The 23320-nt window shown below is 37.2% G+C and overlaps 5 protein-coding genes and 1 non-coding gene across 14 annotated transcripts in view; 3 read left to right on the forward strand and 3 right to left on the reverse strand.

The window, feature by feature from the left end:
• Window positions 1–318: 318 nt before the first annotated feature.
• On the forward strand, window positions 319–2386 carry LOC143188126 (uncharacterized). The gene is made up of 6 exons (XM_076392198.1): window positions 319–644; window positions 843–1129; window positions 1228–1477; window positions 1549–1726; window positions 1812–2179; window positions 2261–2386. The coding sequence occupies exons 1-6, from the start codon at window positions 558–560 to the stop codon at window positions 2384–2386; spliced, it is 1296 nt and encodes a 431-aa protein (XP_076248313.1). The 5' UTR covers window positions 319–557.
• Window positions 2387–2638: 252 nt separating this feature from the next.
• LOC143187070 (non-homologous end-joining factor 1) lies at window positions 2639–4407 on the forward strand. Of its 2 annotated transcripts, none has more exons than XM_076391026.1 (4): window positions 2639–3059; window positions 3195–3513; window positions 3595–3751; window positions 3822–4407. In XM_076391026.1, the coding sequence occupies exons 1-4, from the start codon at window positions 2886–2888 to the stop codon at window positions 4063–4065; spliced, it is 894 nt and encodes a 297-aa protein (XP_076247141.1). In that variant the 5' UTR covers window positions 2639–2885; the 3' UTR covers window positions 4066–4407. The 2 variants fall into 2 exon arrangements, with proteins under 2 accessions (XP_076247141.1, XP_076247147.1); XM_076391032.1 differs by having other exon boundaries at window positions 3050–3059; window positions 3223–3513; window positions 3822–4404.
• Window positions 4408–4528: 121 nt separating this feature from the next.
• On the reverse strand, window positions 4529–4600 carry Trnap-agg (transfer RNA proline (anticodon AGG)). Its single transcript has one exon. It is a non-coding gene; the product is annotated as a tRNA-Pro (tRNA).
• Window positions 4601–4642: 42 nt separating this feature from the next.
• On the forward strand, window positions 4643–10240 carry LOC143188499 (leucine-rich melanocyte differentiation-associated protein). 3 transcript variants are annotated; one of them, XM_076392804.1, is made up of 4 exons: window positions 4643–4781; window positions 4884–5111; window positions 9425–9803; window positions 9870–10240. In XM_076392804.1, exons 1-4 carry the CDS (start codon window positions 4722–4724, stop codon window positions 9947–9949), a joined length of 747 nt encoding a protein of 248 aa, XP_076248919.1. In that variant the 5' UTR covers window positions 4643–4721; the 3' UTR covers window positions 9950–10240. The 3 variants fall into 3 exon arrangements, with proteins under 3 accessions (XP_076248919.1, XP_076248921.1, XP_076248920.1); XM_076392806.1 differs by having other exon boundaries at window positions 4738–4766; window positions 4856–5111; XM_076392805.1 differs by having other exon boundaries at window positions 4740–4781; window positions 4856–5111.
• LOC143188498 (uncharacterized) lies at window positions 6655–8622 on the reverse strand. The gene is made up of 2 exons (XM_076392803.1): window positions 7016–8622; window positions 6655–6933 (listed from the first exon to the last, which is right to left on the reverse strand). The coding sequence occupies exon 1, from the start codon at window positions 8364–8366 to the stop codon at window positions 7017–7019; it is 1350 nt and encodes a 449-aa protein (XP_076248918.1). The 5' UTR covers window positions 8367–8622; the 3' UTR covers window positions 6655–6933; window position 7016.
• Window positions 10200–23320, reverse strand: part of LOC143188497 (uncharacterized) — a 40431-nt gene continuing 27310 nt past the window's right edge. For 2 of the 6 annotated variants that reach the window (XM_076392798.1, XM_076392796.1), the window contains 9 exons: window positions 22852–23250; window positions 15038–15192; window positions 14709–14896; window positions 14575–14604; window positions 14115–14217; window positions 13852–14013; window positions 12848–13080; window positions 12551–12762; window positions 10200–12445 (listed from right to left, as the gene is read on the reverse strand). In XM_076392798.1, the coding sequence (XP_076248913.1) occupies window positions 12291–12445; window positions 12551–12762; window positions 12848–13080; window positions 13852–14013; window positions 14115–14217; window positions 14575–14604; window positions 14709–14896; window positions 15038–15192; window positions 22852–23250 (1637 nt within the window). In that variant the 3' untranslated portion in view covers window positions 10200–12290. The remainder of the gene's footprint in view (window positions 12446–12550; window positions 12763–12847; window positions 13081–13851; window positions 14014–14114; window positions 14218–14574; window positions 14605–14708; window positions 14897–15037; window positions 15193–22851; window positions 23251–23320) is intronic. The other 4 variants (XM_076392801.1, XM_076392797.1, XM_076392799.1 and 1 more) reach the window with 3 other exon arrangements.

A 23320-nucleotide genomic window follows, 5' to 3' on the forward strand; every position in this document is an offset into this window, starting at 1 on the left:
TTCGCTTTGGAGGAATTGCGAGTTTTGGGGTTTCTGTGAGTTTTGAGGATGGTTTTTTTGGAACTGGAAGGAAGGGGTGATGGTTTTTTGGGTTTTGGGATCGTGGGAGTCATGAGTACTCTTACCATTTTTGTGTCGCGAACAATGTTACCGATTGGGAGGGAAAGAAGAGTGCAGCGCCACGAGCGGTAAGAATTGAGGTTATGGTATCGGTGGGAGATAAATGCAGGGAGTGTCGATAAGTGATCACTGGTCCATACAGAGTCTATGTGAGAGTCCATAAAGGTCATTAGAGGCTTCATAGCGAATCCGTGAAGTTTTCACAGAGTCCATCTTCATGGAAAATCCGTGAAGGATCCATGGAGAGCTCAGTAATAGATATTTTCGATACAATACTGATCGGAGTAATCATTTTTTTGAATTCTGAACTCTGAACTAGGTTGAAATATATTCTAAATGAATATAGGTACATTTTGTTTTACATTTTAAACAAATATAACCTTGTTCAGGCGTTGAAGTCTCAAAATTATTTGGTAACTTTGAGATTTCGTTATGTAATGGATGTTTCCAATACTCGGCAACAGTATAAGCATTATGCGAGCCTCTGTTTGTCGGTGATGGGGCAAAGAAGATTTCGAATTTCGGTAATTTATAAAACGGTTCATTTTAATTTTTATTAATAAAGTTAATAGTATTTGGTTAAGTCCTAATTTACTTCCTATTTACCTTGTAATATATTTCTGAAACAAAGTTGAGTCCTAATTTAAAAAATGTATTAATATTTGTATTAACTGGTGGGTAATTTAATAATTATTGGATAATTTAACAATCATCACTTTGAGATGGGTGCCCTTATTGCTTCTCCGGAAGGGGGAGATGCATCAGTTAACGTCATACCACAAATGAAGAAATGTTCCATCATTTCTGCTGATCACTCTAAGAGTTTTGTTTCTACAATGTCAGAAAAAAACAGCATTAACCAGAATCTTTTGATGCCTGCATCGAATTACAGTTATGTTAATGGCACAAACAGAAATGAATATGAACAAATGTTATTCATGGAAAGTAGCTTATTTGATGAGATGAACAGTTCTAATATTTATGATAATTGTCAGTTTCCTTATTATAGGTAATTGCCAATAATCATCAGTAATTAATGTTTTGCTGCTTATATAGTAATGAGTTTTTTTTATATTTTGCTCTATATAATACTAACTTTTCCTATAGGAGTAGTAAAAATAATGGCCAAAGTGCAGATGCAGTTTTAGTAAAGGATGTAGGTGTATCATGCATGCTTTTAACAGAAGATATCCCTAATGTATCAATTCCAGAAGAAAGCAGTAATCTAGTTAAACAACTCAAAAGAGAATACCATGATTTATCTAATATTACTAGTAAAATAACTGCATATACAAAAGATATTTTAAATCATTTATCAAAGAAAAATCAAAGGAAAAGTCAGCTATTACAAAACTTGGTATTTGATTTCTAAGAATTCTGTCTTGTAATTTTTAGTCCTCCTTAAACATAATTTATTATATACTGTAGATATCGCGGAAACATGTAACAGCATCCGAATACATAAACAGTAAAGGCAATCTCTGTCTAAAATTGAGATTGTTCAGTAATGCTCAAACTCAATGTACTCCCCTAGAAATTGTTAAAGAATCTAATTGTATATTACTTCAGGATAGCCATATTGCAAGGAAACAACGTAGTAGAGACTGTAATTATAATTAATATTTTTTAAATATATTTTTCAAATAAATGAGAATCTTGTATAAAATGTATATCAATTAATTTGTAATTAGCAAAGAATCGAGTCACATGTAAAGATCAAATGACGATATGTGAAGAAATCGTAAGATCAAGGCACGAAAAACAGGTGCAAACAATATTTTCTGAAGAAAATGTAAAAGCGAGCACATCGAATTCATTATCATGCAGCACATCTTCTATCTATAATTACTTAATGCTGAAGAAAAAACGGTCTTCGAATGAAATGTTAAAGTCTACATTTATCAAATTTAGTGATATGGATAAAAGGCATAGTAACAATGATAAAGATAATCTAAAAAGATGTAATCCAGTAATCTTTACTAACTGGAAAGAAATTTCAAAGTCAAAACGATGCAAAAATAAAACCTTATCTATTATTCCTAGTGGAACGCGAACAACGGTTCGTTTAATAAAAAAATTGAAATTAAAATACTACTTAAGAATTGTTTAAAATGTAAAATATATTCTTTTTAAATTACAGAATTTTAAACAACAAAACTTTTTGCAAAAACAGTTTCCCGATTGCGACATGACTAGCGATGTACCTGATACAAGGTTTCATACGGTTAATATACGACTTATAAAACGTAATAATAAAAATGTATAATTTTTATATGTTTTATCTTTAGTTACGTTTATATGCAATAAATGTTTTTATACAATTTTATCTACTTGAATCAAGTAACATTTACTTATAAGAACATTATATGGATTTTTACTTTGAATTAATTATTACAAAATGTTTATATTTATAATATAAAATTTATAAATCTAAAGATGCATTTTACAAGAAACATTTTATTGATTTTCTCGTCGATCTGTTTCCACACTATGACGAATGAGTGTAGAAATCTAAAAATATAAAATGTTTTTAATATGAATGTTTTTTATGTACAAAAACGTGTATGACATCATGTGTGGTGATGGTCTTTTGCTAATAAGCTACATAAATTATCTAGTCAAATTTAAATAAATGATTTTCGCGAAGAAAAGTCTGCGCTTCAACACTATAGGTTATGTTACTTCGTTACAGTATAAAAAAGTGTTCATTTTTTTAAAGTGAAAATCTATTTCTTGTTACTAGTTTATAAAAAATCACAAAAAATATGATTCCCGATCTATTTAAGCAAAAAATAATATGGCAGGATATTAAAATAAATAATGATGTCTATATGATTTCTTCTATACGGGAGACGAACATAGTTAAAGTTTTTTTAACTAATCTCGTCGAAATATGGTCCGAAACGTTCTCAGATGAAATTATTTTTGACAGATGCAAGGTAATTAATTGTAAAAAATATAAAAATATGTATATGTGACAGCCAATTTTGGAGTAATTTTGAAGCTATGTGTAACTACATTTGCATTTCCATATTAAAAATTCAAGTTTTGTCTTTATTTTTCCTATATTGCAGAAATTAAATGCACTATTAAATGTTGAAGCTGCTAAATGTATTGAGATTGTAAATAATATTCTGAATAATATATCACAACATGTTGATGAAGCTTCTGTTGAGCACATAAAACTACGGGTTCACTTAGAAGGCGGTTCAATGAAATTTGCTCTATATTTAACAAAAGCACCACCTGAATATTTTTGGGAAATTATAACTAAGCCTTTATGTGTGTCATCAATGGAAATTATTCGGCAGAACAAAATCCTTTTAGATTTAGTAAAAAGGAAAGATGAAGAAATAGCTGAGTATAAAGCTGAAGGCGCTGAGTTAATAAGAAGTATGGACTTTTTTATACACAGATTATGATCATTCATTACTTTCATAAAAATAAAATATTATATTTTATGATCCTGTACAGAAAATATTGAAACCAAAACTTTTAATGAAGACCAGCTTAAAGTAGACATTCCTATTCCCAATATTGCTAAATGTGCGGATGCATTTCAAACAATGGTGAATTTCTATAATGCACTTAATCTATGTGAACACAGGGAAATATCTACAGAACCTTCCAGGTACAGAAAACATTATACCTTAAAATATTTGATGAAGAAATTTATAAATTCATAATATTTTATATTGCAGCAGTACCAGTACAAACAACAAGGCAGAACAAATGGAGCAAAGTCTAGTTACTCTTGGTGATAATTACAATAGTAGTACCTCTAAAGAAAGTGTAGACAACGATATTCTCATGTACAGAAAGTTACCTGCTTTAAAAAGTAAAAAACAGAAGAAAAGTACTGATGAAGTAATGAATAAAAAAGGAATAGCTATTAGTATGATACATAAACGTATTAAGAAGCCAAAGAAAAATAATTTTATATAGTAGGATAATGTAAACATTGCAAAATATGTATAAAATCATAAGTAAAATGCAGTGTTCATAGAGGAGAGCTACACGTAAATTTTTAAATCAAACTCTTTAAGAAACTATCAAAATATTGCAATAATGTTTTAAGAATGAGGTAAACTTACATGCTCTCTTTATGAGCACTGCTCTAATTGTACATATTACTAATATATTAATTATTGTACTATAATTGTACATAATTAGAGCATTATATTATACCTATTATACATCAAATATGTATACACGGAATAACAATGACTGATCTATATATACTTTTTATAAGAAAAACATATAAAAAGTATTTTACAAACTTACTCTTCTCGTTCTTTGTATTTCTTTTCGACATTAATAATACATTTATCAATAAAAATGTTGTCATTTTTAACATTAATTAAACTTTCTCTGTATCAAACGAAAAGAAACGAAAAAAAAATCCACTGGGCTCGTCCGGGATTTGAACCCGGGACCTCTCGCACCCTAAGCGAGAATCATACCCCTAGACCAACGAGCCGTGGTGTTAGTACGTCTCCCATTCACTGATACAACGAGCAATGGCGACCGTCTACCGATACAGTGTTATCACTTTTATTGTTTTATGATAATTCCTCATCATATGGAGCCGTACGTGAAAGATGGCGGAACGAGGGCAACACGATTTTAATAGAAGTGCATTGACGGTGCGAGGTGAACGGGTAATTAGCGTATATTTCAATTAATATACATGTAAAACGTTTTTTCGGTGGAATCGCGACACCTCTATGTTTAGACTATTACACGTGTTTCCGACGACCTAGGCTTGGTACACAGGACAACGAATGGACAAGATCCCCGGAGGATTAGTGGGTGTCGTGGGCTACGATTGCACCACCTTGGATCTATCGTATAACGAGCTAACCTCTATCACCGCTGTCAAATACTTCGAAAGGCTCGAAGAACTGATACTCGACAACAATAAACTTCGGGACCTCAGGACGTTGCCCCTGATGCCAACTTTGACAACACTCAGCCTGAACAACAACAAGGTTTGTTTTTTCTTAGATTTGCATATACTATATTTGGTACTTGAATGAAAAAAAAAACATGAATCAAAGTGTAATGATAAAAGTAAGAATTTTCGATGGATAAGGGGATTAATTTGACGTCTTTCTGTTGAAAAATGGACGAATTTGGGGGGCTACAAATTTGTAATTTTAAATTCATTGTGATATACACATATAATCGCTAATATGTGCGCTGCTGTACGACGCTACAAGGTTTTTCTGATTCGAAGTACAGTCACTAACAAAAATATACGCGTATCGTATCTGTTGCGGGCGGATAGTATGCGTATACGTGTATTTAATGAGCTTGGAATGGAGTGTTATATTGCGGGTGATAATGATGTCTGGTCTGTACATTAATTGTTGATTTTCCTTTGGAAGGAGATATGATATTATATTATTAGAGAAATTAGTTTGAGGAAAACAAGTTGTTGAAGGAAATGGAGCAGAAAATTATTCGTCTCGATTTGAAATATTTATTACTGGAGATTTCAGTGTTGAATGTTTCACAACACCTGTTATCTTTTTGGAAAATAATTTTATCTCGGCCTCTGTTTAATTAAACGCTTCTTCATAAAGATAAAAGCATTTTCTGCGCTGGAAAATGTGACTCATGAAGTTATATCGATGTAATTTGTAATTATGAAGTAAACGAGACATTAAGGTCTAGAATACTAAAAATATGAAACAATTTTATGAATCTTTATTAATCATTAATCGATAAAATACGAGAAACACTATTAAATGTTTGCTCCACAGGCGTGAAGTCAATAGCCGATCTAGAAGCGACTGTAAACAAAACGCATTCAGTATCGCGAGTTACAGAAATGTAAATTGGTCCAATTAGAGTCATTCACCTCGTTATCGCCGCCAATAATATATAGTATGATGTAATTGATTCACACATTCGTGTGTGACATATTTTATGAGTAACAATACGATTACGTGAAATCGCAATGACCTGAATAATTTGTTTGATTCTGGTTTTAATAAAAATATGTATTTTCTTTATAGTTGCTCCCAATACACTTCAACACATCTTATCTGTTGGCAGTAGTTATCCATTGTTTAAGTAGATCATAATTAGATCGTATTTGAATTTCGCTCCTAATTTATCTGCAGCAACATTCACGATAGCCCATTACAGAGACGCATGCGCATTCGAAACTGGGATTAGGAAAATGCAAAAATTTTATCTCTGTATAAATCTTCTGTGATGCATCGAGAATGAGTTAGAAAAAATTATGAATTTCGAAAATTTGCATTAAGTCCAAATGTGGGCTGGCAGGCTTATGTAGTTCTTCAATTTTCGGTTCCATCGTCAGCGAAGTAAGCGATGTTGTAAAGGCCGCCATAATGCATTAGCGTCTCTATTGATAAGAAAACTCAATAATATATTAATGAAATGCAGTAATTAATATAATAATCTTTATTAATGCATTAGAAAAATAGTTGAAAGGGTATGCAAGCAAATAATAGGATGGTTCTAATTTAGCGACTCTGGCGCAAACTATTGACATTTAGACAGAATATTAATTGGAGGAGTGTGACTAAATTCACACATACAACACTGTTCTTTGATAAAAAATACAAATTTAATTAAAAAAATGCGGGAATTACATATGTACGTTACATTATATTATTTAGATGTGTTTTTTACATTTACATTATATTACATTTATAATACAGAAAGTTACGATGATCTAACCTTTAGCATAAATTAAAGCAGTTGTATGCCTTAACTATAATTGTGAGATAAATTCACAAAAAGTAGTCTGCAAAGAATTGCGTCAATCGATGCTTCCTGTAAACAAAACGTAAACACTTCATTACCTTTCACAACATAACCTCAAACATAACCTCGTACAGTGTTTTTTAACGCTTACTTTAAAAGTCCATTGAACTGCTGCTTCCGTCCGAATCACTGTCAGAATCGCTGCTACTTTGTATTTGTATTGGCAGGTCGTCCATTATTTCTTCTATTAAACAATCTTTGTCCCAGTATTCCTTTTCTAGTTTTTGCACATGCTTATAAAACATTGCCCACTGTTCCGATTTAATTTCATTCATTGCTTCGTACGTAAATATTTGTAAATCACTGCTCGATAATGCCAGAGGATCTTTCTGTGTTATTGCTTGCCTCATTTGTGCCCAAGCAAGCTGAATTGGATTCAACTCAGCCAAATACTGTGGTAATCTTAATACACTATGTCCATTCGCTTTCAAAATCTCGTCTACCTTATACGATTTCTCGGACCTTTTATTCCGTTCTATTAAATCGTATAACTCGTATTTTTTCATATTTTCTTTGTAAGGTATTTCATTTTCCCTCAACCAATCCGTCATGTCCTTCTTCGGTGCATATTTTGAAGGGATTTTGTTTACTAAAACTAAATGATACGGTGCATCATCCATCACGACGACCGAATTCGCAGGAATGTTCGGTAACAACTTTTCTATGACCCATTTTTCAAAAGTTGCAGCGCTAATCTGATCTTGATAATCCCCATTCACCGACTGTGCACCGAAAATTAAGTCTGCACCTTTAAGAAAACCGTTTATCCCACAGGCATGAATAACTATCAGTCTATGGTAAGTGTTTGTATTTTTCATTACGTCCAACATTTCGTCGTTCTGGTAACACTTGGTAAAACGTAATGTATTATCAACCCATATTTCATCGACATAGATGATATTTCTGTTTAGCGATCTGTAATGTTCTATGTTTCTCAAATACTTCGCCCTCCGCTCTACGATACTGGGTTTCTCGATTAAAACTTTCCGAATACTATTACATTTCTTCCATTTAAAACCCATTGTTCTAAGCAACCTGTAGAGGCTGTGTACTTTCCATGGGAAGCATATTTTCGCACGTATAGCTGCCAGCAACTTAGGACCGCTTGGTACAGCCCTGTTTTGTATATAAAAATCATAAATAACTTTTCGTATTATTATTTTATCACTCTCGGAGCAGTGAAACTTCTTATCAATAGATTTCGGTCGCTTTTTCCCTGGCGATAACAATGGTTTGTCTTCTTGGGCTTGAGCATCTTCCTTCCGGATTCTACTGATTGTCCTAGCCGACAGTCCAGTATAATCTGCAGCTCGAAGAGTTGCTTGCTTCAGCAGATGAAGAAGTGCACCAGTTCTTGATTCTTCATCACACTTTCTTATTAATCGTCGGACAATGTTCCGGGCTTCGCTGTGAACTGTTTGCCCTTGTTTATGCGGCACCATAATGTTTTTAAATGATTTAATTTAGTGGTGGAACTATAACTAAACTAATACAAAATTAGAAAAATAAAAGTATTAGAAAACTATAAGACAGAAACTAACAGGAAACCATAACAAAACAACTACTACACTCCGAAACAGACATCTAATACTACTACTTAACTTTCATATTGGATCTTGATAATAAGCTCCAACTAAACATTAGAAAAAAGGAAATAGAAATACGACACTAAATTAAATAATTAAAAACACTGTGGAACAGGCGCCTCAATCCAACGTTCTCTGGCAGACTGCTTCGGAAAAACTGTTCCTCTTGGTTTCGGCCAGTGACGCCGGAATCATAGGGACAGAGAGCTTATCCCCACTATGAGCTTGTCGCTCCCTACTTCCCTTCCATCGCAGTAATCAAGTATACCCAACTCCTATCCATATGCGCTGTTTGCGTTCCACCACTATTGAGCATTCAATGTGTCCCTGTAAATACAGGAATCCTACGACTATGTCACAATTACGGAGATGGCTATGGGAGCGCTGGATGGCATTCGGTGGGGCAGGAGGAGTGCCCCTCTTGCCCCTGTGCCCTCTGTCGTCTCGCACTGCGCAGAGATCGAAGAAGTCCAACGGGACGGCACAGGGGCAAGGGGGTATTCCCCTGACTCCACATGGCCCTGCCTCTGTATCCATTTGCCTATGAATTGGTGGTGAATCTGTAGAATACATGTACATAAGCTCTATTACCAAACGAAGGAACTCTAAGCGTAGAAATCGAATCTACTTTAGTTAAACATGGGACCATGAAGCCTATGGGTGTGTATGTTGCAAAAGGTTCCTCAGAAACACTTCTAGAAATGCTTTACCTATACTGAAGCAACATAATTCCAGGAATATTTGGGGTTTACTTCGGTTCCAAAGCGATTTTTGTTGCTGGCAGCAGAGACAGGAAGAAACCTGCAGAAATTAGAAGGCTTTTTTAAAAAAAGCTTCACTGAATATACATAGCTTAAGAAATCAGATATTGACGTCCTTTTCCATATGATTAATTTCAGTGTGAAATTGTTTAGATAACAGATATAGACAGCGCGCTGAAGAAGATACAGGAATGCTGTCCTAACGTGGTGTACGTGAGTCTGCTCGGCAATCCAGGATGTCCTGACCAATTGACCAATCCAACGTCCACGGATGAGAAGGATTACGATCGTTATAGACTTTATGCGATCTACGTGTTGCCTTCTAGTCTTCGGTTTCTGGATTCTCGTCCAGTCACGCGGCACGAAAGGATCGATGCCAAGAGTCGAGGGAAATATTCGAGAACCGTGAAACTGGCCCCGGAATTGTCATCGAAATTCGTATCTAATTCGATGGAGGAGTTCGATGATATATTCTTCAATATTCACTATACGCCTCTGCCGAGATCCATTCGTGATCCTCTTGATCATAAAGGTACCATTTTTTGGAATCTTTAATCTAGATCATCTCGATTCTAAATCATACTGTGTTTTCTTTTAGGTGCCTTTGGAAAATGTAAATATCGATATTCTGGGAAAAACTCTGAAGGTAATCGATTTATCTCTAATAACGATCTTTGAACGCAGGCTGAAGAAGGTGTGGGTGTCTTAGGAAGTAAGTTTTCGATACTTTTTTAATTAATGACGAGAGTAATAACACTTAGATTGATGTAGTAAGTACTGTTGAAGAAATGCACAATACATTTTATACACTCGATGTTTTCATGACGTGATAGATCTTGTTTCCGCGCGAAACTTGTTGGTTTAAGTTATTATCTTATATCTGTTATTATTATATCTTTTTTAATATTAAATAAATTATAATACAGTATGACTAAACGTATAAAACTTTTATTATCATGTACACTGATGAGTGACATAAATAAATGTGGAATTATATTCCGTTTGAATTGATCGTATAAGCGAGTGTCGTGTTTCCCCGAGCACTCGATCCTAAACGGAAATGAGGTTCTTCCAGAGGAGACGTTAGATGGCAAAAATATGACGCTCAGGACATTATTTTATTAATTATTGAGCAATGAAACTACTGAAGGTTCGACAGCAAATATACTACTGAAAAAAATCCACGACTTTCACTAATTTATTGATTAATAAAGCAAATAAACTTTGTACCATGTATTTCTATCTCATTAATTTGAAAGTCTCAAAGATATTACATTAGAAATCTATATATCATTAACAAAATCTTCAAATGATTATCTCAATAAATAAACTTATATTAATAACTTGGTGGCTAAAAAATGCCATCAAACATTTCCAATGTCTCATCTGAAAGGGTCTGACAGAAACTTGTATCGTAAATTTCAACTCACCCCTCTTTCTTCTTGGGATTGATTTTATTATTAATTTAGTATTATGTATTGGTCCTTAACATACACAACACTGTCTCATAACAGTACTTTCTCACGCGCAATAATTCGTATTCCAACAAATATTAAACAAAAATCCTCTTCTACACAATTCCTCCTCCTCTTCCTCCATCTAATCTTGACTCTACGCTAGCTCAATTTAATCGTTCTGATACGCACCTTTCGAGTCGTTTACAAAAACTTACACGTCGAAGGCAGTTTATAGTTCCGATCGTTAACCCTGTATTTAGGAAGAGCCTTATAGATAAATACATGACGTTACATAACTAGACTTCTACATGCAGTAATCGAAGACTCGCCGTTGCATAACTAGTTAAGTACGAACACGCCTGACTTTCAATTCAATTCAATGATAATGTAATTAGTATACTTGAACCCTACCATTTCTAGAAGGAATATTTTTGGACGAATTTTACGCTCACGAATTTCGGGCTAACTCCAAAGCCCCGTGGCTTCATCGTAATCCTATGTAAATGTATAAATATAACATTGAAATGAATATAATGCACTGGAAATCGGTCATATTTCATCTCATAAATACACCGTTCCATAAGTCTGCCAATACTCAACGCAAGAAATCAGCGTAATGCACACACTGGAAGCATCTTTCTTTTCAAGAAAGGAAGGTGTTCACAATGTTAGCCATATTCCAAACGTTCAATCTTCTCACTCTGTTATTTATCCCTTCTTTTCAAGACTGTATCGTCATTCCACTTATCTGTTTTTTAACGAAGGTAGGAAAAAGTGTATCACGTTTGGAACAAAGCCCTGTCATCAGTTCTATTACCTCTTACGAGTATACTCTTGGCCACGAAGAATGCTCATGCACAGTAGATACTCAACAACCATCTCGCCTTGTATTTGGACGGACGCCCACTAAAGTTTCGCTTCGCAATCACCCACTATCATCAAACACACTCGGAGAGAACGGGACACGTTCTTCACCCTATATTGCACGAATTTCTGCGCGCTTAACTCCGTCGACCATCCAGTAAGAATCATTTTCACGCTGCAATAGACACCAAGGTAAAATAATAAAGAAGGAGCAACGAACAAGTTGAATGGAGAAACAAGAATACAGAGATAAAGAAGAATGACTTTAACAGCAGCATACATCGTACAACGTTTCATACAGGAATTGAAATTATTTGAAGAGAAACAGAAACTATAATAGTACTATAAAAACTACGATCATGTACAAATGAAACTGAACGTAAGTACTAGGTAAAGAATCAAGGTCCGATTATTTGGAACTTCTTCGGTATGGAGGTCCCAGGGGACATTTTACCATGGTCACGAACAATTGTCTCTGGAAATTTCGATTGTGCCCTGGACAGAACACGATGGCCTCGCATCGGTCCTAAAGGCACTGATTTTCACTTCGAACCTTGCGTTTCGAAGTTATCCATCGTGTGGCGCGCTAAGGCAGCCACGTATTTACATTTAAGGTAAACTAGGCCGAAGTGTTCCGAGCTTGGAAGACTCAGATCCACTTTAAGTACGAAAGGAATCACTGAAATGTCAGAGCAACATTAAGAGTTCCCGTTTTTCCCGTGATTATGCAGATTGGGCCTCAAGGTCACGGCCCCTTCTACCCAGAAGTTCGGCCTCTCGAGCATGCTCTGCCAAAGCGAAAGCTCGCGACCAGTGGCGTCCATCCAATCCACTGGTTTTCCATAGTGTTTCCCTGAAAATTTGTATGTGTGAAGAATTTGAAATTTACAAAGAGGAAAGTATTAAAAAAAAAATGTTTTTAAGAATTGACTGTGGGTAAATTATTTTTTGGAGATACCTGTGCCAAGATTGAATCGAACTCCTCCCAAAAATTCGTTACTAGCTATGCGATCGTGGTCCCAGATGGTCAATTCCAGTCCACGTTCTGCGAGTTCTTGCAAACTCACGTCCTTATAAATGAATGTGTGACCCCATACTGGTGAACCACCAGATCTGCGAACCACTCCAGTCTTTTGTTTTCCTGATCGACCTTTGTCAGGTAATAAGTAGCTGAAAATAAGAGAGAGTTAAGAGTATAGTTTCAATAGAATTTTTTTCATGGAAAAAATAAATGGCGAATAATATGAAGAAATACCTTTTGCAAAATGGATCACAAGTGCCAGAGTTTTTCCCTCTCGTTTGCAGATTTCTGGCTTCCTTCACGAGCACGTGTAATGCGCCACGACTCCAATTTTTCTTCGATTTGAAAGCACCTCTATCTGATCCCATTTCTCGATCGCGTTCCTGTTGTGTTGGATCAGGCGGGACGAATTTCAAGCCGACGATTACCTCGCCTTTGTATGCAACGGGGTCATCAAACGGTTCCGTCTGCAATTTGCAATCATATGACACAATAATTATATTGTAAAATACACGAATACAGCTTAATAGTATTCAGAATTTTCGTAATTATTCCCTGGAGAGACTATATTCAGCTTATTGACTTAATTATTTTGAGACTCTTGAAATGTATATCTTTAGGAGGAATTATGAGTTGAGAAGAAATCGCACAGTTAAAAAAAGGAATATTTTTTTTACTCTTTTATACGGATTAGATGTCTCTCATCTATTAATAAATACTAGATAAACGAAGGAAAGTCTCTCGCCCCTTCACATGCAAATGCAATTCGGAATATAGTGTAATTTCGTTTCCGTCTGCAGAGCAGACATTCAAGCTACTTTTTGCATTCATGCTGCGCGCGAAAATGAATCTTTCACGCGTGTTTCAGAACTGAGCACAATAACAGGTCGTGCAACATCGCTTTTCTACCACAAAGTGTGTCGAATGAGTGTATTAACGTAAGTAGAAACAAATAGGGAATCTAATCGTGTGCCTGAGAATAATTGAGTCCCTACTCAAGACTTACTTTCTCCCCAGCTGTTCTCGCATATTCTCCTACTTAGCTCGAGTTATAGTTTAATGGAAGAGATATAGTGAACTGGCACCTTGACACAGAAATGAAAAAAAGATAATTTTTCAGAGGTGTTACTTTAGCTTTTCCACAAATGTCCTCTAATTTTGTATAACTGTTTCCTATATCTCTTCCCTGAAGAATACACATTTCTTCAGTTAATTTTCCATAGTTTTCTATAACTTACTCTTTCCTGAAGTGGGTACCACTTGGGCGTGGGATCGTCGAAGATCTTATTCTCCAATGGCATTCGGACCTCACCGAGGAAATCGTTTCGTCCAAACATGTCTGAATGCCAAACGGTCAGCCACAGTGTCCTGGTCTCCAGGCCGCTCAGGCTCATATGGAACTGTAATTTTGCGGTGGCGAACCATCGAGGTTCTAATTCTCATGCAGGAACAACGAAAAACAAGCAGAGTGTTTGCTAACGAATCGATGATAAAAGTTTACCTTTAGTGTCTCGTTAAACTCGGGGTTCAGCGTGTGTTTCTTCACCTTCGTCTTCCGTTTGCCGCTCTTCGATTTGTCGGGCAATAGGTACACTTTCACGTATCTGCCAGAATATTCTCTTTTGAAAATGATTTTTTAACGTAAAGCTCGTGATTAGTAAGCGATACACTGGGACCATTTTTGTATGAATTATCTTCGTATAGTGAAATATAGATTGATTATTGAAGCATAGTTTAATGTATGTATAAACTGGGCTGAACTCTCGAGAGATATTGTTATAGAGTAGTCTCACATCATTAAATATTACAATTTTGTATATTCGTGTTGGTAATTGTGAAAGTGATCTATGTTAAGAACCAAAAACAGTTATATTTATAATTTATTTTGTCCTAAAGTTTCTCGATCAAAGTTAGCATTAAAGGTGGTCTAGCATGTATGTTTAAAAAAGAAGTGTACTAACGTGTTGATCACTCCTACAAATTGGCAATAACTGTTCGTGAATTGAACAGAAGTATTAGTAATTTGCAACACATGCGGATGCTAGTTAATAGTCGAGGAAATCGTTCTTGGATAATGACTCATGTGTTTACTTACGGGTCGGAGCGTTTTCGCTTTACGTCAACGGGTGCAAGATTCTTGCATTTCGTTACATGCACCTCGAAGGTTAGATGCTTGTAGTCGTATTGCAAAGCGAATTCAACTTCTCCTGTGACGACGACCGAGCGACAGCACCGTCCTTCCCCTGCACCGCTGTAAACTGACGCCATTGAATCTGAGCGTGCCTGAAACATTCATTCCAAACATTTATGTTCAAACGAATCAATCGAATCGATGATTCCTATATTTTTTTGCGCTTTAAAATCGTTAAAACGCTATTTAAAAAGGTAATTTCGATTTTTGGTATTGATTGAACGAATACTTACTCCAAGACTTGACAAAGATGCACGAGTTGCAAGGTGGCCAGAGTGCAACCCTGATTCCATGTCATCTACGTCGATCACCGTGTGACTAGAGCCTGCTCGTGATCCTGCGCCGATAATCGGAGTGCTGCAAGCTTCTGATAAGCTGCTTCCGTCATCTGCAACAAGAAGATTAGAAAATTTCATTATTAACATGTTATACCTACTTAATCCTAAATTACTAGAATAAGTGTAAGGATAAAAATTCAGACAATAAAAAATTCTCTGACTGAGTTTTCGATTACTGCTTCTCAAGACTAAAATAAACTTGGAACTATCGATGTTTGTCCATTTATCACGAAACTGCAAATGAACCAACTTGTTTTCTTCTTCAATCCAAGCTTCATATTTTTCTTCTCTTTTTCTCTCTTCACTCGACACTTGGGAAAGATCTCCGCAATAGAGGAGGACAATTCAGAATCACTCTCAGACTCCCCCTTCATCTCTGGAACCACCAAAAAATTGTTCACCGAGCGTTTCACCGCCCCTTGACCAATATTCAACAAAGAGCTCCTATCTCCAGAACCAATGCCACTAGATATCAAACTCGAGTTGAATTTTAAATCACTGTCAGACTTTGCAATAACTCTCTTCCCCACCAGTGGATTCTGCGATCCCAAATTCTTCAATTCTATATGCTCCTCGTCTTCCGAGTCTGTTTTTCTGCTCGGCGAGCTGTCATTTCGTAACTCCGACGGATTCAATGATTCATTAGCGTTATCATCGGATGTCAGGCCTTGGCCAGCCTTGGTGCTCATCGTGGAGCAGCAAGGCGAGCAATAATTTATGAACCAAAGAGAAGTGAAGCGTTGCATCATTTTCCTAGCGGCCGAGGAGCAATTTGACGCTTTCACGCTCGTCTTATTTCCACAAGGAGTTTTCTCGTCGGGTGCCATCGCGGCTGGAGGCTTCCCTTCTTCGCTACCAGCGCGCTCCTCGCATTCGGAAATCGGCCGGAAGCTACCCGTTCCGCTTCGATAGTCCCAGACAGACTTCTTCCCGTTTGAGGTTTCGTGTTCCGCGGGAATCGCCTCTGCATCAGGTGATGCAGAAAAGGTGTTCTCGTTAATTAGAGAATAGTATCGGCCAGCGTTGGTCTGCATGTAGCGTCGAAGTGCGCCGATTGTTTCCTAATTCGGTGGCATGGGAAAGTACACTTCGACGTGGTTCCCACTTTTCACTTGGTTCTGACGAAGAGAATCCTTCATTTAGTTCTGGTGTAGAGATGCAGGCCGAAGCGAGACTCTTGTGATACTGACGAGTTCGTTTGTTCCACGGCCAGTTTCTGATAATCTGGCGAGGGGAACGAGACTGACGATAAAGCTGATTTTTGCTTCAAGGTTTCGCCTCCGCGGAACTACGATAAGGGATGATAGATATTGGAGGCGGGCTTAAAAATTCAGTGCTGAAAATGTTGGGTGCTTCCTTTCGAATTCAGTTCTACAGAATTTTTCAGATTCAAATTAATAAAATTAATTTTCTACGTATATTTCAAAAGAATAATTCGATGTATATGAGTTACAGGATTGGGATAGAGGTTTTCAGTATCATATTTACACTTCAGATGCCACTTCCACGAGCAAGTGCGAGAAATGTGTGCCAAGGTGAATGGTTGTAGGAACTTCGAGCGAGAACGATACCTTTCGTAACAAGTTTACTTCATGCTTCGGATTCACCGGTTGTTTTGGCATTTTAGAAATCATTGAATAAAAACTGTTTTCGAAACGAGCGCATTTAGTTTGTGTTTCCTCACTGGAACTGAGACGAGGCGAAGAAAGTGCACTAAAATAGCTTATATATGGATATATGATTCATTTTCACTTCAACGGTTTAGAATTTACAATGCATGTAAATTATAAGAAATACCCAAGAGGATGAAAAAGTGAGTAAATTGGCCAGTGCGCTCGAAGCTACAAAAAAGCAGGTTAAAGAAGCTTAGTAAACATGTTTGAGATGCACTGATGTACAAAAGTGCATAAAATTGATATCACTAAAAATTGTCTTCCCTTTTTTATTTATAACCCATTTAAAAAAGTTACTAGCCCCAGTTATGCGAGGCATCCCATACATACCGAATTAAAACTATTAAAAAAACACAGAAAAAAATACGAATACTTTATTAAAGAGAAACCATCTTATTCATAATTTTTTATTAAAATTTGTAATGCACTTGGTGGAGTACTACTTTAACTAATTAAATTATTTAAGTTAGAAATAGACGCAGAAAACCTCTTTTTCAATCTCACGATTCCTTTTACAGTGAGGCACCTTTCTGGAAATGGTAACTCGCATTACATAGGTGAACCTTTGCCACTTGCACACCGGTGCGTGAAAGCACACGAGCGTGAACGCACACCCACAGGGTAAACATCGTACTTGGAAGCTGGCACACACAAGTCCACTTACGTAGGCGAAAGTCTTACAGAGTTCTGCTTAATTGACATTGGAACGTTATTTTCAACTAGACATTGATACTGACCAATGGGTTTCCAAGAGAAACTTTTTATGAATCTGGTAAGAAGTCTTGTCTATACTCGTTTCACGCTTTGACATCGAAACCTGAATTCTATAAAAAGTAGTTTGACCTATAAGATTTTGTTGTACAGGATCCTCGATGTGAGTACAGTTTTAGAACTTCTTATATACACTTTGAAAAAAAAGGGTCATGTGTCATTGGAACATATGAGAGGAAAGATATCTCTTTACGATGGTTTGAAAGAGGTTGGAGAAATTTTAGAAAAATCTAATATGTAAATTCTATACTTTTTGTTTTGTGCATATCTATTCTTTCTGAAAGAACTTCCTCAGTTTTTATTTCTTTTTCAAGTGTAAAGATACATGTTACACATAAGCTTCTATAAAATGGACTAAATGATTGTTAAAGAACAAGGAAGTTCGTGTAATAAACACAGTGAAACAACACGCGATTTCCGTTCAACGTGTGTGCCCTCTCAGTGAATCTCGCGCCAATTTACCTTTCCTTTAGAAAACTGTTGCGTACCCACCACTAATTAAATCGTCCACTACCGTAGTGAACAAACGCAGAGCGTACTGTCAGTCGAATAAAGTAACAAACTCCTTTTGCCGTGAATAAACGTTGCTGGCTCGTTTTTATCAACCTACTCTATCGTAGCAGGATTTGGTTTAAACAAAAGATAAAAATCACCGAAAAATTGTAGCCAGGTACTTCTGCTAACATTCATTGCGAAACCTTTTCCTAAAACAACATTACCATCACTGACTTTCAAGCACCGATTCCAATGAAGACACAACTGACCCAAAACCATCAATCAAAAAGAGCTACTAGACTACGTGTCCACATCTCTGAGTTGGAAGTGAAACCATTTATAAAAAGAGAATTCTTACACACAATCTGAAGAATAATTTTAAAGACTAAGAGAAAGGTATTACATATAAAGTATTATATTTAATGAAAGTTTCTCTTTTATAAATAATTTCACTCCAAAGCTACATGCACATGGAGAAGTATCCTATTAAGCAGATACACTATCACGCCAGTGACACAAAGTAAGGTGAGTGGCACTTGGAGGGAGCCTCCTAAAAATCGAGCAGCGGAAGCGCAGGACGTCTCAATTTCCTGCATCGAACGAAAACCTGTCTTCCTATCGCAGCCCACGGAGTTAACTAGCAAAAAGGGTTTCAGTCGTATCTCGGAAGCTAGGAACGTGTCTGGCTCGCGTATAATGCTGGAGTCATGCCGTGAAACGTGTACAGCATTATTAAGATCCAGGGGAGCAACGGCATGCGTACAACGCTCGCCACGGATACCTGTTACGCTTCTGTAAAACGGCGATTGCCAGCGAGGAACGGCGCAGCGTGCCTCCGACGTTACGACACGCGCTTAAATTCAATCCCGAGCAGACTGGTCGCGATAGACGTTCGTTCCCCGTGACACCGAAATATTCCTCGACTTTTTCTCCACTTGCACGCGTACGTACGCTGGCGATCGTAAATGGGAACACGGAGAACGTACCACGGTACGTGTTCTATGTGGCGAAAGACACCGAGCGATCTGGTGCGTTGCTGGAACGCCAGGAATTGCGCCGAGCACGCTGCTTTAGAGAGCTAAAAGGATCGTGAAGTCTGAACAACCGTCTGAACGGGCCACTCGGTGTCTGAGCAACCTCTGCTTCGTTTATTTTAGTCGGGGGAAATTCGGTGGGACTGGAATTGGTCTGGGGGTTCAAGGAACAGTTGTTGTCTTGGAGCTCAGATTTGCATAGGGTCATGTATAGGTGTGCTGGGTCTTAGGATGAGAGGTTTTTGTCTGTTTTCGAGGTGTCGGGGTGATGAGTCGCTACTGGCCTCCCAAGTGTGGATGAATTGTCATCCTTTACTGTTTTGGTGTTTAATTATTGGGATGAGTACAGAAGACTTCATTAGACACACATAAGAGTAAGGATCTTTACTCTTGGCTGGATTAATGTAAAATGGATGACACCAAACTTACTCTTCCAATGTACTGTATTACCTCGATACAAGTCCATAGCTAGAGGGACAGAGCGAACATGTATCGCGAGCTGTCTTGTTTTTTAAAAGAATTTTTCGCAGTGCCCAGGAGATACGGTTTCACGAATGGAACTGTGAAATCCACGTTGCATAATTCTCGAAGGAGCATGGGTCAAACGTACTACGCGTTCCTCCACGATTCTTAAGTTTATGTAACGAGTCACACATGTGTTACAGATACGTGCGCCTCGAGTCTGGATCGCGTGGTAAATTGTAAAAGATAGGTAGAATAGGTCGGAGGAAAACGTTTCTCGTGTTCTCACTCTCCCATTTGACACGTAAGTGAAATTTCATTGTTCGCCGCCATGGTGCTGTCGACAAATTAGTAGAGCAGAAGAACGACTACGACTACGGTACCGGGACATGATGCTATAGAAACGAGCAGCGCGGTTTAATTTCCATTAAACAAAAAATTCAGTTTTTTGATTAAATACTAGGCAAAGTATTATTAGAATTTTCTGTGAGTTTCATTATTTTTTATTGAGAACAGTTTCCCTTTTTTCCTCTGCCCTTGACAGCGAATTTTTATGCAAATTACGTTGACAGTCGTCCAAGCAAGGCTCAAATAATTTGCAAGGTATTGCGCTAATTGACAACGAACGAAGCACCGTCTAATGAAGACTTAATGGAGGGCGGGCAGCCAAGCTGCACGAGACCTGACGAAAAAGAATCGCGGTTGATACACCAGGCGACTACCTTTTTCAAATGAATAATACATCCTGAGATACTAAGATAGTCAGCCGATTAGAATGTAAATGATAAACGTTAGAGCATGGGATGGAAATAGGGATAGAGGTTGTCGAACTTTGATGTAAAAGTTAAAACTCTGACTGCAAGGTATAGCAACACGCAATCTCACTGTTTACTGAGCTGCAGTCCACGCATAATGGAGAGTGGTTATATAACAAAACACGATTGTTTTGCCATGAGGATTCTCTCGATTTAGGGAGCGTATCTTTGATAAGATAGGTCTGCTATTTTTGTGTCTTATTTTTCTGACGAAAAATATTTATTTTTAGAATAATATTTTACGTAGATTATTCTCTTGATTTTTGCTATGTATCAAAAATGATTCACATCAGTTTACACCCACGCATAAAGTCTCCACGATAACGCACAATTAATTAAGCAACCACGAATTACCGTGAGCCTTGGTTATTGATCTGCGTCAGCCGCGGGTGCAGCAGGGAGTGGCAGTAAAAATAATTTCATCAGTCTACCAAGCAGTTTTCTTTCTCTTTCTTCAGCTATTGCCAAGAGGATTAACGATCGAGCAATACGAGGTCGGAGAAAGATACACTCACGTTTCTAGTTAACTGGGAATCACGAGATCCGAAAACGTTCGGGTAGCTATTCGAAGGCGAGACAACGATTTTGGCAGCGACGTGGCACGTGAGCCGAATTCGCTGATGAAGCTTCGCAAATTTTGGCTCGAAACAGACCCACGAATGTGCCTTGGAGTTGTTTCGCGTGATCAAGCTCGAATCTGGAGCGATGAGAATGCAATTTGTGAGCCCTCTACGAGTCGTTCTTCCTCTTTCAAATTCTAGGCACTATCACGAGATTTTATTATCGTCTGAGTGGCTAAATATGATACTGCACAGTGTGACGAGATAATGAAGACATGAAGAGATACTAAAAAATTGAAGAAACGAAGAGTTACCGAGGAATTGAAGAAATGAAGAAATACTTACGAATAGAAGAAATGAAGAGATATTGAAGAAATAAAATTATCTAACGCAAATATGGCTCACGTATTTCTCGGTGTTTCAAACAAAGAAGCCTGAACCTGTTATGAGTAGGTGGATCAAGGTCATCAATGATTTACATAGACAAAAAATATGTATCCAAAAACCACACAAAATTCATTGATTTAATTGCATCAGATTCGCCCATTTTTGCTCGAATATGCCACATAGTTTAGAAAAAGCGTCAGCCAAGGAAGTTCAACAGTACGCATACGCAGAAGACAACGTTACGCCGGTTTATCGATTATTACACGTAAATGGAGTGGGAGTGGGGTCGAAGAAAGAGCGGAAAAGAAGGGAAATCTCGTAATAATGCGGTTACACCTGTTACACTCCAGTAAATACTTTGAGGTGTTCATTAACGTACTGCGTTCTACTTGCTGCTATACCTATGGCTTCTGAAATTGAGCGTCACTGATAAGCTACACGCAAATAACTTTCACGGTGATTGGCGATATTTTTCCAAAGAGTTTTCTAAAACGACGAGCTTTGAAAGTGACGATAGCATTGTTTTTCTTTAGAATGACTCACCATTGGGTTTTTAATGCCGAATCACGAATGGTTTCAGATGGATTCTGATTTTAGATTAAGCATAAAACACACATCGTACGATTTAATCGCGTAAGGAAATCTAGTATAGCTAGAGATATATAGCTTGTGATGTGGATTCTTTGGAATCTTTAAGCTTCGCAATGCCATTCGCGATCCTTTTAAACAATTGCGGTGATGAAATGTGAAAATGACTGCACAAGAGATCTAATCGGAGAGTGATGTGTGGATGAGTAATTAAACGATATAGATAAATGCACACATAGAGAAAGACAGATGAGGATATTGCCGTGTAAACTACAATAAACCTAGATATCTTCTTTAGAAAAACTAAAACGTTCAGTTGGCAAGATTATTTCTTCACTTATGTCAGCTAGCATTAATTTTTGTTATAATAATGCGATAAATTGATTAAATATTGAACGCTCCACTTGAAATTCAGTAATCTTTGTCTATAGAAATTTTTAATCCAATGCAAACTTATATAAAATTAATCTCAAAGAAACCACTCAGGTTGAAGAATTTATTTCTTCAATCTATTTATGGCCAAAAGGGAAAGTCTGTCTAACTAGCGTTTTTAGAGCTCCATAAATTACCTACTAATTTAAATAAAAAAAGCTCCTATATGCATATCTACGTGCAAAACATCTGAAATCTCAGCCTTCCTTCATTTTCAGCTAACAAAATATTGATAAGTCCTGCACAGTTATGTTTCGACTACCACTCTCGATTCACATAAGCAGCCCAGAAAGGCTGCATTTTCCCATCAACACGCAGTTTTCTTTAATTAAGACATTGCGGTGAATCGTAACTACTTTTCCAAGTGCGATAAATCTTGTATAAATAGCTTCAGAGCTCAGGTTTCCCTGATATTTTTCTCCCAGATTTTAATTACTCAGTTGCATATTCATTAATCACTTTTATAAGAATAAGAATATAGAAAGGACTTACCAGACGTGAGAGACATAGTCTGCTGCCTCCTAGACCTCGAGTTATCCCGTTTTCCAGCGGAAGACTGAGAACCCGAAACCTGGAGTCCTGGAGCACTAACTGCACGCTTGGGTCCACCGATTGCACCAGCCACATTACTGTTCCTCGCGAACCCAGGCGGCCTGTATCTCGCAGACTTCACGCCAGAATGTTGTGGCAGAAAATGATACACGCTGTGTGCCTTGTGCATCGTCGAGGAAGGCGTGGTGGACGTTGTCGTCAAGCCAGCTGGCGTCGTGGAGGCTGGTAAACGTGGCAGAGAATTGGTAGCTGCTGTGATAGCAGACTGCATTCCACGTGGTAGAGTCGTTGCCCGAGATTCGCCATTGTACTCGAGCTCATCTTCAGTGTCTTCATCACCTGTAATTCATATGTTGCTAAATGAGCCTTGATAACTCTGGAGGAAATATTGGGAAAGCTACGTTTTTTG

Source organism: Calliopsis andreniformis, chromosome 2 (assembly GCF_051401765.1).
Source record: "Calliopsis andreniformis isolate RMS-2024a chromosome 2, iyCalAndr_principal, whole genome shotgun sequence".
In the NCBI taxonomy this organism is placed as follows: Eukaryota; Metazoa; Arthropoda; class Insecta; order Hymenoptera; family Andrenidae; genus Calliopsis; species Calliopsis andreniformis.

What these genes read in the sequence shown, in the direction of transcription:
- LOC143188126 (XM_076392198.1), top strand. Translation starts at nt 558, where the DNA reads ATGGATGTTTCCAATACTCGGCAACAGTATAAGCATTATGCGAGCCTC. An exon ending in GTCAGCTATTACAAAACTTG is followed by an intron (nt 1,478 to 1,548) that starts GTATTTGATTTC and finishes TATATACTGTAG; the next exon opens with ATATCGCGGAAACATGTAAC. An exon ending in GAAACAACGTAGTAGAGACT is followed by an intron (nt 1,727 to 1,811) that starts GTAATTATAATT and finishes ATTTGTAATTAG; the next exon opens with CAAAGAATCGAGTCACATGT.
- LOC143187070 (XM_076391026.1), top strand. Translation starts at nt 2,886, where the DNA reads ATGATTCCCGATCTATTTAAGCAAAAAATAATATGGCAGGATATTAAA. An exon ending in TTATTTTTGACAGATGCAAG is followed by an intron (nt 3,060 to 3,194) that starts GTAATTAATTGT and finishes CCTATATTGCAG; the next exon opens with AAATTAAATGCACTATTAAA. An exon ending in AGGCGCTGAGTTAATAAGAA is followed by an intron (nt 3,514 to 3,594) that starts GTATGGACTTTT and finishes GATCCTGTACAG; the next exon opens with AAAATATTGAAACCAAAACT.
- LOC143188499 (XM_076392804.1), top strand. Translation starts at nt 4,722, where the DNA reads ATGGCGGAACGAGGGCAACACGATTTTAATAGAAGTGCATTGACGGTG. An exon ending in TGACGGTGCGAGGTGAACGG is followed by an intron (nt 4,782 to 4,883) that starts GTAATTAGCGTA and finishes CCGACGACCTAG; the next exon opens with GCTTGGTACACAGGACAACG. An exon ending in TCAGCCTGAACAACAACAAG is followed by an intron (nt 5,112 to 9,424) that starts GTTTGTTTTTTC and finishes GAAATTGTTTAG; the next exon opens with ATAACAGATATAGACAGCGC.
- LOC143188498 (XM_076392803.1), bottom strand. Translation starts at nt 8,366, where the DNA reads ATGGTGCCGCATAAACAAGGGCAAACAGTTCACAGCGAAGCCCGGAAC.